The sequence below is a fragment of the Parasteatoda tepidariorum genome, chromosome 7, assembly GCF_982258835.1.
Source record: "Parasteatoda tepidariorum strain Cologne lab strain chromosome 7, Ptep-v5.0, whole genome shotgun sequence".
NCBI classification, from domain to species: Eukaryota; Metazoa; Arthropoda; class Arachnida; order Araneae; family Theridiidae; genus Parasteatoda; species Parasteatoda tepidariorum.
Window position 1 is genome coordinate 23,881,493 of NC_141761.1, and position 18,808 is coordinate 23,900,300.

Consider the following 18,808-nt stretch of genomic DNA (forward strand, 5'->3'; position numbering starts at 1 on the left):
TCTTTATTTATGTATTAATAAACAATTATATCATGTTAGCGTTAAAATGTTTTGAAAATTAATAACAAATAAACGGAAAATGAAAAAAAATGCACTGTGGGGCTACTTTGTGCAAAGTTTCATTCGTTTTTTTTCGAGAGAAAAATGGTCAGACGTTATAAAAAAAATACCTGGAACGAGAAACTACCGTGATTACACTTTAGAAAAGCTGCAACAATGTTTGCAAGCAGTTGCTGGTGGTATGTCGATTGCAGAAGTTTCTCGGAAGTACAAAATCCACAGAAATACTATCTCTAATAAAATTCACAAGAAGCGCGTGAAACGTGCTGGTAAACTATTATTTTTCTTCTACAAAGATTTTTCAATGAATTAATCAAACGATTTAACACACAAAAATATATTTTATAGGACATCAGAGGATTTTGACAGAAACTGAACAGCAAATTCTGTCATGTTCATTCAAGCATGTTATGTTCAAATTTATCAATATTATAAATGTTAATGAATATGTAATAATTATTATTTTTGAAATTTCATCCATTTCAATGTTCAAAAATGTATATGGTTTCCTTTTGTTTAAATTCAAATGTTTTGATATAAACATTCTTTTTAAGAAAAAATTCTTTATAAAAAATGGTTTTTTAACGCTGAAAATTATTTTCAAACTAATATCTTTACCATATCTTGATGTTTTTGTTATTAAAAATGTCAACAATTAACTTTTTTAACAATTTTATATCAATATTTTACTAAAAACATGATTATTAAACTGAATTCCTATCGCTGCCCAAAGTAGCCCCACTTGGGGACTACTTTGTGCAAGGTATGTTTTGACTTATTATTTGTAAATATTACATGCAAATAATGCCAATATTGATCAAATTCACTCGTCTGAGTCCAGTTATGAATATAATATCGATAAATTTTACTAAAGTTTGAATTTAACATAGTTTTTTTTACATGTCAAAGTTCAAAAACTGCGAAATCCTGCACAAACGGTAGCGTTTAGAAAGCATTTTATCTCGTTACAATATCTCCAAATTATATTAAAAATGGATATTTTCTTTTCCTTCTTTAGAAGAGAAAAGATACTATTCGTCCGTTTGGAGTTGAACAGAGTGGAAACGAAATAATTCTCGAAACTGATGAAACGCCAATTGCAGTCAAAATATTCAAGAAGTCGTTCATTTCTTCTATAGCCGATGTCGCAGCGTCAAATTCCATGAAAGAAAAATTGATAAAGCTGGTGATATTTCTTCTGAATTTATTTGGATTTCTGTATTTTACTTATGATTACGCGATACAATATCTTACTTACGAAACTACTTCAATGCAGATAATAGAAAGACCATTCACCATAGATCGGCCAGCAATAACTCTATGCGATGCAAATCGGTAAGTAATACATATGTTACGGTTAAAGTGATAAATCCGGTTATTATTAATACTAACCGGTAGAAATTAATAATAACCGTTTACTTTGGTCAAAGTGAGAATTAAAAAGGGGAGATATCTGTATCGTGATCTGTGACAGAATAATTGCCAACTCTTAGCAACTTCCGGGCAGGCAAGAAAGTTAAAAAAAAAAAAAAAAATCACAGAACGGGACTAGCTCGAGGGGTACAAATCGTAGCCAACCCAACTACATGTTTTTTTTTAAATATTTTTTTTAATAATTTTTTTAACTTAGTTTTTCTAGTTTAAAATCAATTTGGCGCCATAGCGATTGCAGTTGGCGCAAAACATGTTGATGTTTACCAAAAGAAGCGGTAATTATTCGACCGATTTCACTCAAATTTTGTAATTTTCCATGTAACAATAAAATTTTTAAAACTACAGAAAAATTTTTATGCTTCACAATTAAATTTTCAATTATTAAATAAAATAATAAAAAATAATAAATATTTACCTAAATAATTTCTTTTTTTTTTCTTCATAAAATTATCTTTGGAGAAACGAATTTTATAACCGTGAGTAAAAAATTTTCAATTCACTTAAAAACTTCCCAAGATAAGAGAAAATACATAAAAAGTAAAATCAACGTTAGGAAATCCAAGCTCTCGTGACCAATCAATCGGGACTGTATTTCCCAGATAGCGGCTACCCCCTGTATTTTTGGGGTCGAAAATCTGAATCCATCGAAAAACAGACATGTTTATTCAGAGAAAGTGCGTTTTTATGTCTGATTTCGTAACTTAAAATATCGTCTGCTTTTATTAATTAACATATTTGAGATCTCCCCCTTGAACCATTAAGATTGAGTCAAAAGTCATTAATTAGATCACTACATTAGATCAAAAGTATTCAGAGTGGTCCGTTTTTTATTTTGCTGACCGTACATATAGGTAATAGTCTGCTAAGTCATGCTAATCGACTGAAAGGAAAAGAAATTTCCGTAGATTTAACATCGACCAGGCATCTTTTGCCGGCAAAATTTCAAGTTTATGTGAAATCTTTCTTTTCAAATTAATTTTAAAACCAAGTTAACAGTTAACTATCTGGTAGTAGGCACTTTTATGACCGTTTTCTTGAAAATTAACCGATTGCCCGGACTTTACGGACACACCCGGACATATTCTCGATTGTTTTAGATCTTCTACATTATATGAATGGCTATGGTTCTAATTTGTAGAGATCAGTAAAATTCTTAGTTGTTAACTTTAACCTTTATAATGATAAATTCTTGACTTCCTTTGAAGGCGAAGTAGGAGACATGTTTGCACAGAACAGCCGCATAAGTGTGTTTTTCTCAATTCCGAAGAAGAGTTATGTAGCAAGCATGACAAATATTGCAACTTAGATGACATATACTTAGGCGTAAGTTTTACGCACGTATTTCTACTAAATAATGAATTTATATTGTAATTTATTATGTTTGATGCAAAAAGTAATTTTTAGCTCAATGCACCGCACATCATAAGTAAAAACAAGTGTAGAATTTACAGATTTATTGCTTTATATATGCAAGATGTTTAAGAGTACATAATTTCTTTTATTATTTTTTCATATCCCTTAATTACCGCATGGAAAAAAATGTTATTGTAAAGTACTAGTTGTAGTAAAATAAAATAAAAGAACAAGCAAACAAAAAATTCTCTTAGTGTTTCTTGTGAATACGAAAAAAACCATTGAAAGTATTTGATGGCTTTTGTTCATAGAGTATCACATTTATAGTTAATTACACCAAGATTTATTTATTCATATAATTTTTCACGAAACTATTGTAAATTTTATTATTTTTTGTCAAATAAAATAATATAAATAATGCTTCGTCATTTTATTTCAGGTTTTTAAAGATAATCCTGTATGCGACGATAGTTGTTATGATTGGCAAAGAACAATTACTGAATTTGAAGATTTTATAACTCATCTAAACGATAATAATATCTTGCACTTATTCAGGGATAAAAGGTACGTATAAATTAATGTGTGGAGGGTTTTAAACTATATTAAGAACCTAATGTGACAAAATGACGTGATGCATTAAAAAATAACCGACATCTGTGTCTTCCTTTTTTTTTTTTCCTAATTTTTTTTTGGAAAGAACTTAAATAGTGTGCAACTGCTGAAAAGCCTCATACGAAATGATTTTGTAGTTAGAAACTTTTACCAGCTGAAATAGCATCACTTACAGAATATTTCATTACTTATAAAGATAGCTTCAATAAAAAAAAATGCTCTTTTTAGATACCAGACTATTTTTTTACACTATTTTTATTAATTCGAAAAAACTAGGTTCGACTTCTAAAAATTTCATTTCTAAAAATTTAAATGCTTCACAAAAGATGTTTCATATACACTTCGCTTCTTTTTCAATCAACTTATAGTTACATTAGTCATTATTCACTGAAAAATATACAACAAAGATTCAAATTAAAAGATGAATTTCGAAACAAATTTCAAACAGCAATAAAAATCGAAACTAAATATTTCAATACTTAGCCAATTGAAATATTTCATTACTTATAAATATATCTTCATTAAAAAAAATATCTGCTTTTCAACATTCATGCGTTTTGAGAAACCGGGTCCGACTTCTAACGAAAGGCTGAATTATTCTGCTCTGTTGACGTTAAAATTAAAAACACATTGAACTGTGCTCAAATTGAATAGGAAGAAAATATTTAATGGCAATCACATATACTATTTACAATTAAAGAGAAAAATTAATACAAGATAAACTTCATTTCCTTGTTCTGATTAAACAATTGATTAAACAATATTCAAACTATCTTTTTCTCAGTAGTATGATTTGCTTTTAAGAAGGAAGCAATATGTACAATGATTAAGTTAAGCACGAATTTTCTAATATCCTAAGAACGTTTCTTGTAATTTGGAAAAATAATGCAGTTTAGGAAAAAATATCATATTTTTAATGGCAAAAATACAGGTTGAGTATGCTTAATTTTTTATACTCGTATGGGGAGTTTTCAAAATCACCGAAAATATGTCACATTTGAAAGGTACTTTAACTCAAGAGAAAGCTTTTATTTCCTACTATTTTTAAAGTAAGATGTAAATGGAATTATGGACACATATTTTTATTTACATTGTTTGATTTTTACTTACATCGTTTGATATTGATATTGTTATTGTTTTATTTATTTTGATCAAATTTATCAGGTTGAGTAAGAATATCAGTAAACAATTAAACAATTAAAAAAAAACAGGAAATATATATATATATATATATATATAGATCTCTCTCTCTCTCTCTCTCTCTCTCTCTCTATATATATATATATATATATATATATATATATGTTACAGTGAAACACCGAAATCTGGAGAATGTCAACATTCACGTAGTCACTTGGTATATGTCCGAAATATTTGCTAAATACCCTTATTTCTGACTCTCACCGGTGAATGTCAACAATCACATAGTCGCTTTGGTGAATGTCCGAAATATTTGTTATATCCAATTTTATATTAATTTGTTCGTTAATATTATTATATTTATTTGATATATTTATATTTATTCTATATTTTAATACTTACTGACGATAGATTAGAAGAAACATCAGTGTTTGGAGTATCGGGTAAATGTATACCGGGCCTGTGGCGCTTAACCTTAAAAAAACATCAGTGTAGGGTATACCGGGCAGTGGCACTTAACCTTAAAAAAACATCTGTGTAGGGTATACCGGGCAGTTGCACTTTACCTTAAAAAAACATCAGTGTAGAGTATACCGGGCAGTGGCACTTAACCTTAAAAAAACATCAGTGTAGGGTTAAAATATCGAATAAATGTAATTATATCCACGAATAAATTCATATCAAATCGAATGTAATAAATATTTCGAACATTCACCAAAGCATATCTGTGATTGTCGACATACACCGGTGAGGGTCCGAATGTACAAGAATATAATGAAATATTCAATCTTTCACCGACGTATTTGGTGTTTGTCGGTGAAAGTCAACAACCACCGATATCGATCTCGCCGTGACATAAATATATATATATATGTATATATATATATATATATATATATATATATATATATATATATATATATATATATATATCATGTACTCTTAGATATACTAGAGCTATTTCATTTATTTTTGTACGATTGAAGAACATACAAGCTTCACCTGGTACCATTTACCGACAATGATGGAGAATCTGCAATTTGTTTATCCTATGGACTGAAATCTGATGTCGAAGTTGTTACAAAATTCTTCAATAGAGCAGTTGTTCGCAGAGATTTAAATAAGGATAATTGGCAAAATGAGACTAAAGTTGTAACTACGAAAGGTAAGTAAACAGATGCTCCGTATAAATTATGTAAGTGAAAGCCGATTAAATTAACGTTGTTTTAACTTATTCCCAGCTGACTTTTCTTTCGCTTGTTAGCAAGTTCCATTATCTCTGGGAATTAAATCCCTGAAATGTGCTTTTTAACGTTTGGAACACAGTATGTTCGTTTTCATAATCGAGTGCAAAGGTTACTGTTTTTTTTTAAAAGGGGAAACACTTTTAGCTCCTTTTCTAAAACATTATTCCATTCTAAATTGGTAATCTAAACTGTGCAATAATTTGAATTAAAGTAATGTACGTACCAAGTAAAACAAAAATATTCCGTAGCGGGATTCTCTTGTCCCCGTAAGATTGTCCGAAAACCGTTTTTTTAAAGAGGTAATACTCTTATCTCATTTTTTAAAACATTATTTCAACTCTGAATTGATAAATCTTACATGTATAATCATTCGAATTAAAGTGATGAGTCTAGTAATAATAATATTCAAAACTGATTCTCACTACCTGCAAGCTTGCCTGAAGACGGTTTTTCTTAAATGTGTAACACTTTATACTTAGCTTATTTTCTTATGCACTATTCAACTCTTAATTTATTGATCTAACCTGTGCAATCATTCGAATTTAAGTATTGAGCCAAGTAAAACAAAAATATTTAAAGATATAATTTATATTGAACTAGGCATGTAAAAATTTCTAGCTAAAGTCCTCAATAAATTATGTTGATAAAATTTTGAGTGTATCTTAAAACACCAAAAATGGTGGCACGTAAGTCAAAGTTTCAATTCGCAAAAGCGGTAAATTAAAACACCATCAATAACTTTGGTTCTTGGTACTTCATAACAACAGGAGAATGCTCTTTTGGTGTCAAGTTGCAGCCACTATTTTTTGTATTCAGTAAAACTAAAACAAATTCTTTGATAGTAACATAAGATACACATACGAATCTATAAAGTTAATTTTACGATGCAATTTAAAGCAAGAATTAACTTAAGATTAATGTGTACATATTTAATATATCTTAAAATAAAATTAGCTTGTTAAACAAACGTAAGCGTTGCACAAGGAGAATATTAAGATGAATTCAAACTAGGCTTATTAAAACCGATGTGGATAGAAATTATTCGTTATAAAATCATTTAATAAAGTTCATAAAAAGTTAAAAATTAAAACATAATTATCCCTACTAAACAAATAAAAACATAATCCATATTTTATAGGTGAACTTTTTCTGTAGGTGTATAGCAACTTAGAAGGCAACAACAAACTATCGCCAACTCGCATTCAAATTTCTACAAGCATGCACAGTGGGCCAGCATCCAAGGTTTCGTTGCCAAAATTAGTATTTCGATAAAATTTGTTTCAAAATTTGGGGGGTTTCATTTAGGGTTTCTTATGTGCAGGTAAATTGAATTCATAGTTGAAATTTCGAAATACACTAAAAATACCCAAAAAAACAAAATGTCGGCTGAAATATGGCGAGCAAAAACAAAAATAATAATATAGTAAGTTTAAATAATTAAATATAGCAATGAAAATATAATAATTTTCGTAATTTCATATTAAAAATTTAAAGCAAATTATATTTCCGAAGTAATATTACAAAATTACGCAAATTAATTACAAAATAAAGCGAAAACATGAAACAAAAAAACATAATTTTTGTTTTTCGGTATATTTAGTCCACCTTTGCAACACGGGCAAAATGGGGCAGGTTTTTTCGAAAGAAGAAACATCAAAGAAGGCAACAAAAAAAAGTTTAGCTAATTACCTTGTGGAACTTTTTGGAACTAAGTTTCGAAAGTGATTTATACATTGTAAAATGCGAAATGATAAGATATAAACTATAAGTTTGTCAAGAGTATTAGCTAATCGAGCAAATTGAAAAATTGTACTATGATTTCAGACTAATTTCTCTGATAAAAATGTAACAGTAAGGTGAAATTCCTGTATATATTTCTGAAATAAAAATTTAAAAGTTACATTAAAATTTTTTTTTAAACATATTTTTCATTACATTGTACTCTTGTCGGTCCAAAAAGTAAATAATAACGTTTAGAATGATTATGAATACTTAATTTGGGCTATATTAAAACTGCCCACACATATTTTAGTTGAAAATTTAATTTTTGACTGTAGGCCAAAGATCATGGTCTTCTGGCCTACGGTGCATGCGCATGGTGTGAATGCACGTGAGACAGGTGTAAGCTTTTTCCACTTTAGGTGTTTAGATTTAAATGACACATTTTAAATTGCATATGAGAACTTGATTTGGTATTAGCCTGAAATATAGTGTTCTTTCCCCCAATTTTTTAGTTGTCCAACATTGTACTCAGAGAGATATTACACAACAGCTTTTACTTACTTATCCTGTAAGACTTCTAAATTGAATATGCAGCAAATGGTATGAAATCTAAAATGGAAATGTTCTTTCTTTCTCAGATATTGTTTTCGTCTTACATATAAAGCTGGATGAATACCTTGATCCTTTGGCCAAGCCGGCCATTTATCTTACAATACACGATTCTAGAAAGCTTGTGAATCCTTTTAGGCATGGTTTAAGGCTTGGATTTCCGGGATATCATCTTCTTCAAATAACTGAATATGTGAGTATGATTTACAAAGTACAATCTCCAAACTATGGTTTTATAATTTTTAGAATGATGAAAATTGGAGTTTTTCTATAATTTTTACAGTACTTTAAATTAAGTCTACTTTTTTTAATAATGGCCACATCAGTTAATGCATCAGCTCCAATTAAAAAAAACACCTTTAAAGACTTAAAGAAGTTTTAAATATCATTTTCACCCAGTACCGCACTGTTAGAAATTTTTCAGAAAAAATGGTTAAAGAACAATTTATTCAGTGGTTATTTTAGCATATTCAAACGAAACATCAAATAACTATTGATAAGATAATATTTTAACTGTAAATTGTTAGAAAAACAATTTACTAATTGCTTTCACCTAATACTGTTAAACAAACAGAATTTTATCGCATCAAATAGGACCACCTAGTGAAGCAAATTTTTGATCCTTGCAGCGGAGAACATATTATAACAAATCTGGCAATCTCATAATCTACAGAATCGGGGTTCAAGTCCTATCGTTCTCACCACAATATTTCCTCCATTCTCTTCAACACATGAAGAATTTCCAATGCCTGTTATCTAACTCTAATGCCCATTACCTAACGAAAAGCTTAGCTCCAATTTCCTGTTAAATGTTTTTTTTGTAAGTACGTGAAATCATGGAAGTTGCAAGTAGTTAAAAAACCGTACTGTATTGTATTCATAGTTTTTTAACCATACTAGTTGTAAACAGTTTGAAAATCGTAACTGTGTAAGATGTTCTTAACCATTAACTTTAAGATCAAATGGATGGACAAACAGCTGTTGGTTATTTTATCGTAATTTTAGAATAAAAATTCCAACAGCGAGCAAAAGAATCGCAGCTTCCCATCTAAATATCTTTTATAATCTAGATCTTGTCAAAAATTATACCTAATTTTAATTCAAATGATATATTTTGTTATAAGATTTGTATTAAATGTATCTTATGTCACAAAATATTTTACAATATTATATGAGGGGAACAGAAATGTCAAATAGATTTTGCTTTTGGTGAAGCAGAATGCTTCCTGAATAAAATAAAAAGATCTAGGTGTAGCATATTTCTATTTTTACATTAACGTATATAATTCATAACTTTTGACTATTGCCATCAAATTGCTAACCAAATTTTTTAATTAGATCGAGCAACATCTCTTACCCGACCCTTATGATACAAATTGCTCAGTGTTGAATAAAGGAACTTCAGATGAATTTTTTGATATCATGGTAAGTTCCTGTTTTATTTCTTTTATTGCATGACGTGATTTATTGTAAAGTATCATGTACTCCGATTCTACCCATCATTAAAAAAATATCAATTTCAAAGAAAAAGGAGATAGAATTATACAGTTCATTGCTGTGTTTTGGAATCAGATTTTCTTCTTCAAATTTCGAAATTAGTTGAAATATAAATTAATATAATTAAAATATTATTAAATATTTTTCTGCACGTAATCCATTCGAAACAAATCTACACGTGTGACTATAGCTTTTTTTTCTGTTGGTGGCTCATTGTTCGTGAAAAATGTTAATTTGAAATTATATTTTGTTTTTGTTCCTATCAGTGCAACCTATTGTCGAACAATGAAATTAAATCTTAAGTTTATGTTAAGACTTAATGATGGTGAGTTAAGATTCATTTAAATTATTTGGTTTGAGAAGCAGAACCCAGTAATTGTACAATGCTCAAAAAAGATATCTCTCTGATTAACTTCCGATCCTAATGATCAGATTTTTACGTACTAAGAGTCAATCTTAAGGGTTCCTGGGGGGTGCCTTCAAATATGCTAATTAATTAGTGCCAACAATTAATTAAGTTACAAATTCGGACAAAAAACGTGCTTTCTCTAAATAAGCATATATTGTTTTACATATTTGGATTACATATTACAGACAAAATTTCGAAAGGATTTGGTCATAAATTGAGGGACTAAGTGTTTACGTGTACCTTTTTATACGTGTTTAGCGATAAAAAACAACCTAGCAAAATATAATCAAATTTCATAGTGAATGGCTTATTTTTGGGTCAGCTATCTCTACTTTTGTAGTTTTTCCTTAATTCATGATTGCCAGTGTACTATTAGTAGACTTTTTTAGTTATGTGTTTGTTATTACGGAATTTTTCTGCACTCACGATGCAACGAGCTTACGCTGTAGTGTCTATTTTTGTCCGGATGTCAGGAATCGTTCTAAAAAGTTGACTATATAACATTTCCTTCATTGATGTTTTATCATGTATATTTTATTTAGGATTGCATAGAGAGTTGCAACTTTAATCTTCATATGGAGCAGTATGGATGTGCACCTCGTTCAATAAGCATAAGTCATATGGCGAAATTGTGCAAGAAATGTAAGATTCAATATTTTGCAAAATGTGTCAACGATAGGATATTTATATTAGCACCCTCTACCGTATAAACATGGCTTATTCAAAATCTGTACAATTTTCACTTCCCTTTAACAAAACCGTTCAATGTAAAATGCTCCAAGCAAACTGTTTATTAAATCTATGAAATAACTACTATTTTTATTCTTTGAGAATTTCTAGTAAAACTTTAGGTTTAATGCTATATATGGGCTGACACGATTTAACGGGAAAAATAATGTAAAATATTATAACTGTAGAAAATACAATTAGTGAGGAATGAGTATTCAGTCATTGTCAGAAATTGAACCCGGGAAACCTGATCTCCAGGTCAATTTGCTACGCTATTTTTACGGCTTTTTAGCTGTGTTTTAACCTTTTTATACCCGCAAACGATTTTAAAATCAGATTAAAAATGCTGAGACAACATAAGAATAAGGAATCAATTTTTGCAAATTATTTGGAAGTTCGTATTTTAACAAAAATCACGTGATTTCGTGATAAAATGACTGTAAACAATAACGAATTACATTTTTGAAGCACAATGAATGTGAAATTCATTTTTATGAATTCGTTAAGTCAATAAGTATTAAGAGAAGAAGGGAAAAAATGGAAGCGTTACGTGATATTTAAGGAAAATTTCGTCAAATAATTCAAGATTCAGAGAAAATTTTATGAATTTCCTATGTATTGTGGATAACTGAGAATAGTTTGATTGTATTTTTTTCTCATAGTTTTAGAGCAACGGTTTGTGTAAACGTATTGCTACCAGTAGCCTCAGAGTTGTGTAACAAAAATATTTCTAAACCATTTTTTCTGTTTTGTCTTTCGTATGCAAGATTTCATTACAGGAGCCACAATTATTGATTATAAGCTACATAAAAATAGTATTATAATATACAATATCAAAATTTCTTCTTGTAGAGTGACAATATTTTACTCATGTGTAAATGTTGTTTGGCAAACTTAACTCAAACTTGATTTATTGTAATAATTCAGAAGTATTTACGTACCACCTATTGAATAAACTACTAATTTTAAGTAAACATTTACCTTCACTTTGAAGATAATCTTCCCTTTTCAAACAAATGACATTTTTTGCTTTCAAAATTTTTTGGTGTTCAATTTAACAAGGGAAGGATAATATTTTGGTCGCAATGCTACATTGAACTACAACACTATTAATTTTTTTTAATTGTCGAATATTAGTAAAGTATTTAAGTTGCTTAATATCTACTCGTAATACATTTCTTTAAACATATATTGATATTTATTTTGTTACCAAACTCAAACTTTATGTTTCTTAATTTGAGTAATTAGCACTTACTGAAAGATGCTATATATCTATTTGTATTTATCTTTTCGAATAGACTTTTGGCAATCTAAGAGATTCGTTGTTTTCAACTTATTTATAAATTCTGCACTATAATAAAGGGTTTCTCAAATTTGAGCAAAAATGTGTCAAAATTGTTTCGGAACAAATAATAGTCGAATTCGAAAATCGTACGTAACCATATGATCATTTTTGTGCAAAATGCATAGATTAAAATATGATGTGGAGGAAGAAATGTGTTAGAGAGATTGATGTTTGTCGGTTGACCAAGATTCGTTCGTCGAACCCAGGACCACCGGGTTCGTTGTAGGATGCTCTAACCAACAGACCTGGTTAAAATAGGAAGCTTTATACGAGGGTTGCAAATTAAATAGTGGTAACTTAACCTTGAAACTCACAGAAGGGCGGGCATGCGCAAATAGGATATGGGAGGGGTGAGGTGGCGCTGTTGTCTATGTATAGAGTACAAAAAACAGTCGATCTGCTTAGAAGGGTAGTTGTGTGGCGTTAAAGTGAAGAGTTTCGTTTCCATCGCTCTAAAGCATGTTTTCAAAAGGTGATCAGCGGTCGTGGCTCAAAATCGAGGTTGCCCGTGGCAAAAATGAAACAGAATGCTCTCGAGGATTAGTGGAAGCCTGTGGAGCAAATGCTTTACCGTATAGGACATTAGCACGATGGGTTCAAGCATCTCATCTTTTTTCGTCATTAACACTTTTGAAAACATGCTTTAGAGCGATGGAAACGAAACTCCTCACTTTAACGCCACACAACAACTACCCTTCTAAGCATATTGACTGTTTTTTGCACTCTACACATCGACAACAGCGCCACCTTACCACTTCTATATCCTGTTTGCGCATGCCCGCCCTTCTGTGAGTTTCAATGTTAAGTTGCCACTATTTAATTTACAACCCTCGTATAATGACAGCCGCAATGACACATCATATCATATTTTCCATTCATTTAAATGTTTTTTAAAGATATAGCGAAATAAGCAAAGAATAAAATTAAAATTACCGATTTCCTGAAAGCTATAGGGACAATATTTTTGAAATTGCAACTCTTTGTATCTTTGAAATTGGAAATACAGCGCTACGATACGTCATTGCGGTGGCCACTATATAAAGCTTCTAATTCTCCCTGAACTGGGGTGCACAACTATGGTATTTAGAGCAACCTACTACGAACCCTGATGAGCCCTGTCCATGGTTCAAATCAAGCTCACCGCCAACGGACATCTCTCTCTCACGCATTTTCTCATTCACAAAACTTTTGAAACAATGCATTTTGCTGAAAATAATGAGTATATGCTGCTTCAATTTCGAATACTGTTACATGGAGCTTTCAAATTCGACTATTATTTGTTTGGAAGTTTTTTTTTGCACATTTTAGCTCAATTTTGAGAAATCCTTTCTTACAGTGTGGCTCTATTACGTGCTTATGAAACGGATTTCAATTTCAGAATGATGTCCTTAGACTATTCAAAAGTCCTGGGAGCTTATGAACTATTCTGCGTTTAAAAACCAATATGGATGCACTTGAATCTCTATTAATTATTATAATATCATATTTTCAACACAATGATGCTCCTCAAAATGTCAAAAGATACACAAGCTGAAAAACAGCAATTTAACATTATCTGTCTATATTAAAAAAGAAAAAAAAAACAAAAAAAAAAACAATTATATTATATCATTTGTAAACACTTATCACCAGTAAAGCGTTTTAACAAACTTATTTTGACCAACATTTCGGTAATAAAAGTTAAAACTAAAAATATTATCTGCAAAATAAATCCAGAGTTATCGTTTTAGAGCGAAGCTTGTTCATTTTTTATTCAGAAATATGTCGTTTATTTTACGGAAAAAATAAGTTTTTTTTCTAAATAAAAAAAAAACTTTGATGTTTGCTGTGAAGTCTAAATGCATAACTTTTGTTGCACTCATTCTTAGACTGCTAGTTGTTCTCTTAGGCTATTTGTCAATACTGGTAAGCCTATTTTAAGGGAGAGAGATGAGCTTTTTGTTCCTACAATGACGCCATCTATGGCTGAGAATTCGACTTCCACCACAGACATACATCACAACCTGTTTTAAAAGGAGGACACAGTCGCTCATCATCCATCTATCCGCAGATCGTAATTTTCGAACTGAACTAGAGCACGATCAATCTCCGATCCAGTATCCCCAGAGGTCAGGACTCGAAAAGGGCCGCCCGTCCTTGGCGGTCAAAAATTCCACGCGGACAACGAATTTCTCGAATCCGACGTCCGAGCGGACGGCCATTGATGTTCGTTAATGTTCGTGATACATTTTAAATTTTTGTTATCTTACAAGAGTCTAGCTCCTCACTTCTAAAATGACCCTATACAGCAACATACTGCGCATGGTGGAATTGATGTTTTTTTTTGTTGCCTGGGAGTACTGAAGCGGTTGAAAAGGGTTTTTCAGCAATGAACTTACAAAAAAAAAAAAAAAACCTCACACATTACGTACTGGTCTTAAACAAGAAGCGTTAAACGCAATTATGAACATCTACCTAAATGGAAAACACCTTTCAGATTTCTGTGCCGAAACCTCTGTAAATCATTGACTTGATTGTGGAACTGGCAAACGTCATATTTAATTCATTTAAACAACGCAGTACCCTCGGATAAATTGACATTCCAGATAACTTGACCTTTGTCATTTAAATTATTTCATAAAAGAAATACTAGGTTTTACTATTAGTAACCTAGTATTTCTTTTATTACTGTATAATGTAATCCTAGTATTTGTAATCCTAGTAACTACTAATTCATTGTGCAATTTAGATAAATGTTTGTGATAAGTAAGAGAAAATTATATTTTTATTTATTTAGAAGCGACGTGTTAGTTTCAAAGGAGGACGGGTACATTGTTGGACAAGCCGTCCTCTGGGACGGTTAAAATTTCTGAGTTTTTTCGAGCCCTGCCAGAGGTATTTATTTGTTATGGGAACTCGGAGAACTTTGTCACCCCGGCAGATTTATAGCGCATCAGTCATCATTTTGTACACAGGGAGTTTAGCCGGCAGGGATCGAAATCACGTTTTCCAATATAATCATGTAACTCCCTTAGATTGCTACGTTTATACCAAGTTGTTCCTTTATCCAAAAAAAACAAACAAACTTTTGTTTTTATGATCATTTTAGAGTTCATCGGATGTTTTGGCATTATGCTGATTTAGTGTATCTGAACTGTATTTTTTTCTAAAAACAAATATCATCATCACTATGAATAAATTGTGATAATCATAAATAATCAAAAATAAATTCTTTATAATCATAAAGTTGTAAATAATAATCACCCTATATTTATGTATGGCATTTTTTTAAAATATATTTCCTCTCTTATTTGGTACTTTGCTTTGTTATTGTTGTTAATTTACGTCGCACTAGAGCTGCACAATGGGCTATTGGCGACGGTCTGGGAAACATCCCGGAGGATGATCGGAAGACATGCCATCACAATTTTGATCCTCTGCGGAGGGGATGACACACCCGCTTCGGTAGCCCGACGACCTGCGCGCGAAGTCGAGCACTTTACGGTAGCACAGTTTAACGAGGACCAATACCGCACACCCTCGGTCCCTACGCAGACTGATCCAAGTGGTCACCCACACGCGCACTGACCGTAGCCAGTGATGCTTGACTTCGGTGATCTGCTGGGAACCGTGTCTTAACGATCAGTTCACTGCGGGACTGGTACTTTGCATAATTTATTGTCTTTTAAACTTTTCGAGATTCAAAATTTTCCTACAGTTTTCCTGAAAATAATTTTCACTGTTGTAAGGAGTAAAATAAATAGAAAGGTTAATTACTCCCATTTTAATTGTTAATTTACTTTAACTCGCGAAGCTAAAATGTGGCATAAACTAATAATTTTGAAAACTATATTTTCTAAAAATGAGTAAACATTTTAACATCTCGCATTGCTTACATATTAGCCATCTTGCAAACATTTAGCATCGAAGTAAATAAACATGTAAGCATTTAATTTTTAATAAATTGAGAGTGCAATTTTAAGATTTCAATAGACAAGCATTTAAAGCACATTCTCTTTAATACTACTACTGTAATGTAATTTTTAATACTTTGTTTAGCTGAAAGACTCTTAGAACGAAATCGAAATATTTGCTTGAGAAAGTGCAGCAATAATCCATGCGTGTGAGTAATTTTCATGTTGAATATTTTTCTAATTTAAAAAAAAAATCTCTGCTTGAAAGACTGGTAAAAAAAGAAAGTTTGACTTGGATTTTATGATGTAATTTTTAAGTCAGATATAACTTCTGATTAAGAAAAGAGTGTGAAAATCCGGACATATTATTCTTTCACGATATGTAAATGCAGCATAACCGATTATGGTTGTGCAATTAACTCCTATCTTTCTGTCTATCTCCAATTAAACTTGTGTTTCCAAAGCAAGTTAAGTTCAATATGAATTGTAAAAAATTCTGGATCAAATTAAGCTATTAAGTATTGGAACTTTGGCGTCATCATCCGTAAAGTTCATTTTACCGAAGAAGAAATTATTTTCCTTAAATTATTATACAGTAATATTTGATTGACAGTGGTTTTATTGTAATTATTACTGCAAACATTACGGTATAACAGACGTTTTGTGCAGTAACATGTGCCCGTAAAAATATCGATTTTATGGTAAAAAGTACCGGCACCCTGAGTGCCGGTATTTTTTATAGTAATTTGATCCGGGATTTTTTTTATGGGGTGTTTTATGCATTTTAAATTAATGTATGATTTATAAATAGAAAAGAAGTTGAAAAAAACATAAAAATGAAGTTTTAATAGCCAAATTATTGCGTCTTCTGCAGTCACAGCCACCAGACTTTTCGAAATAGATTATATTGAAAAAACTCTGTGGAATTTTACGAACTTTAGAATGTCTAATAATCGTTAGTAGCGTTTCTTTGAAATAAATTGCCTTAAAACAGACGGTAAAATCAATAAAATTTGATAGCTGTTTGATTTAATTTTTGAGGTCGCAACTTTCACCTAATAGTCACTCCATAATCCGTACAAAAACTTAAAAATAACAATGCATTTATAATTTAAGGAACACATTTAAAATTTGTGAAAAATTCTTGTTCATAATGTGTTAAATAAATATATATATATAAATTAAATTGGAATAATAATATTTTTAGAAAAGAAATAAAACTTTTAAACAATATGCACTGTCTTTGGGATGTGTTTTAAAATGTTGTGATATTATTTTAAAAGAGATTTTTGTGCAAACATTTTATAGTGTCAGCTCCTGACTTTCTTACAGTGCATAATTTTATTCTGAAAAAATTTAACCAACAGATAAAAATAATGAAAAAAATAATCCAAGAAACGATAAAGTAGAAAAGAAGTGAAGCCACACCCTTCAAGGAAATCATCAGATTTTGTGGTCCAAGGTCAAGATCAAACTATCATAATTGAATGAATGATAATCATACAATTGAACAGTTTAAATAATGTAATCGCAACAAGCAGTTCGATACATTTTTAACTCAAACCATTCTCTTTAAAGCGTAATAAATTTTTATTTCTCTTTCAGTTTGATTAGATGTAGAGAATGGCTTAAGAGCATTACTACGTTTCCTCAGTATCGATTTCATACTTGTTCAACAGTTCTATCATATTTTTTTTTCCTTTTCAAACCTACACTCACAATTTCACGTGCTTCACAAATATACTAAATTGATTTTAATATACTTTTTCCACAAAACTTTGATGTCAATTTAATTTTGTGCATATATTTGTCATATCTAAAACGAAAAATTCAATTTATTCTCAAAAACTCACGATTTATTATTTTTTTTATAAAAATATTGTTTGATGAAAGATAACGAGTTTATTGAAGGATTTTTAGATTTTATTAAAAACAGATATTGAAACAGATATCTGATATTAAAGTTGCCTTGATAACTCCTATCCAAAATTGTTAAATCACAAACTCGTATTTCAATTTCCGTGTTAATAAATAAACTTGAAAATTTAAAATAAAAATATGTATTAGTAAAATTCTTTACAATCTCAATGAACATATCTACTCTGTAATAATAAATTTAAAAAAAAGTGTCATAAAATTTTGTTTTAAAAATCTACATTTGATGCGAAAGATTTTTTTCTGTGAATGTATTTTTTATGTATATTCTTCATTATACAAAGTTTTTAAGTTTAGGCATAATAAATGGTATTAATAAATAAACTTAAAAATTTAGAAATAAAAAATATGTATTAGTTAAATTCTTTATAATCTCAATAAACATATTGACTCTGTGATAATAAATGTTAAAAAAATGTAATAAAAAAGTTAAAAAAATGTAATAAAAAAGTTAAAAAAAACAAATAATCTGGGTTTATTTGATACGAAATATTTCTATTCAGCGAATAATTTTTTGAAAAATATATTCCTCATTATACAAAGTGTTTAATTCAATATACATATATATATTTGGTATTGTCTCGACATTAGTGTATCAAAACTAGAAATGTTGTGGCTGGAGAGCGGAAATTTACTGTTAGCATTTTAATTTTTGTGTCAAATTTTTTAAATAAAATTTCAAAAATTATTTTACAGGTCTCGATCGTTCAAATACAAGCACTTAGAGAATATAAATGATGAAGTAAGCTATTTCATTCTGACTCAGTTAATAAGTATTATTCATATCATAAGTATTAAAAATACACTGCTGGCAACACCCTGA

The 18,808-nt window shown here is 30.1% G+C and overlaps 1 protein-coding gene across 1 annotated transcript; it reads left to right on the plus strand.

The window, feature by feature from the left end:
• Positions 1-692: 692 nt before the first annotated feature.
• LOC147806953 (uncharacterized) lies at positions 693-18,808 on the plus strand. Its single transcript, XM_087168713.1, has 10 exons — positions 693-792; positions 824-1,395; positions 2,700-2,817; positions 3,287-3,411; positions 5,586-5,764; positions 8,207-8,370; positions 9,516-9,602; positions 10,626-10,725; positions 16,196-16,259; positions 18,682-18,808. The coding sequence occupies exons 2-10, from the start codon at positions 1,223-1,225 to the stop codon at positions 18,806-18,808; spliced, it is 1,137 nt and encodes a 378-aa protein (XP_087024839.1). The 5' UTR covers positions 693-792; positions 824-1,222.

Bases quoted from the DNA above. Each gene is read 5' to 3' on its own strand.
- LOC147806953 (XM_087168713.1), top strand. From the start codon at position 1,223: ATGAAAGAAAAATTGATAAAGCTGGTGATATTTCTTCTGAATTTATTT. The intron at 3,412-5,585 runs GTACGTATAAAT...GTACGATTGAAG, and splicing joins CACTTATTCAGGGATAAAAG to AACATACAAGCTTCACCTGG. The intron at 10,726-16,195 runs GTAAGATTCAAT...TACTTTGTTTAG, and splicing joins GGCGAAATTGTGCAAGAAAT to CTGAAAGACTCTTAGAACGA.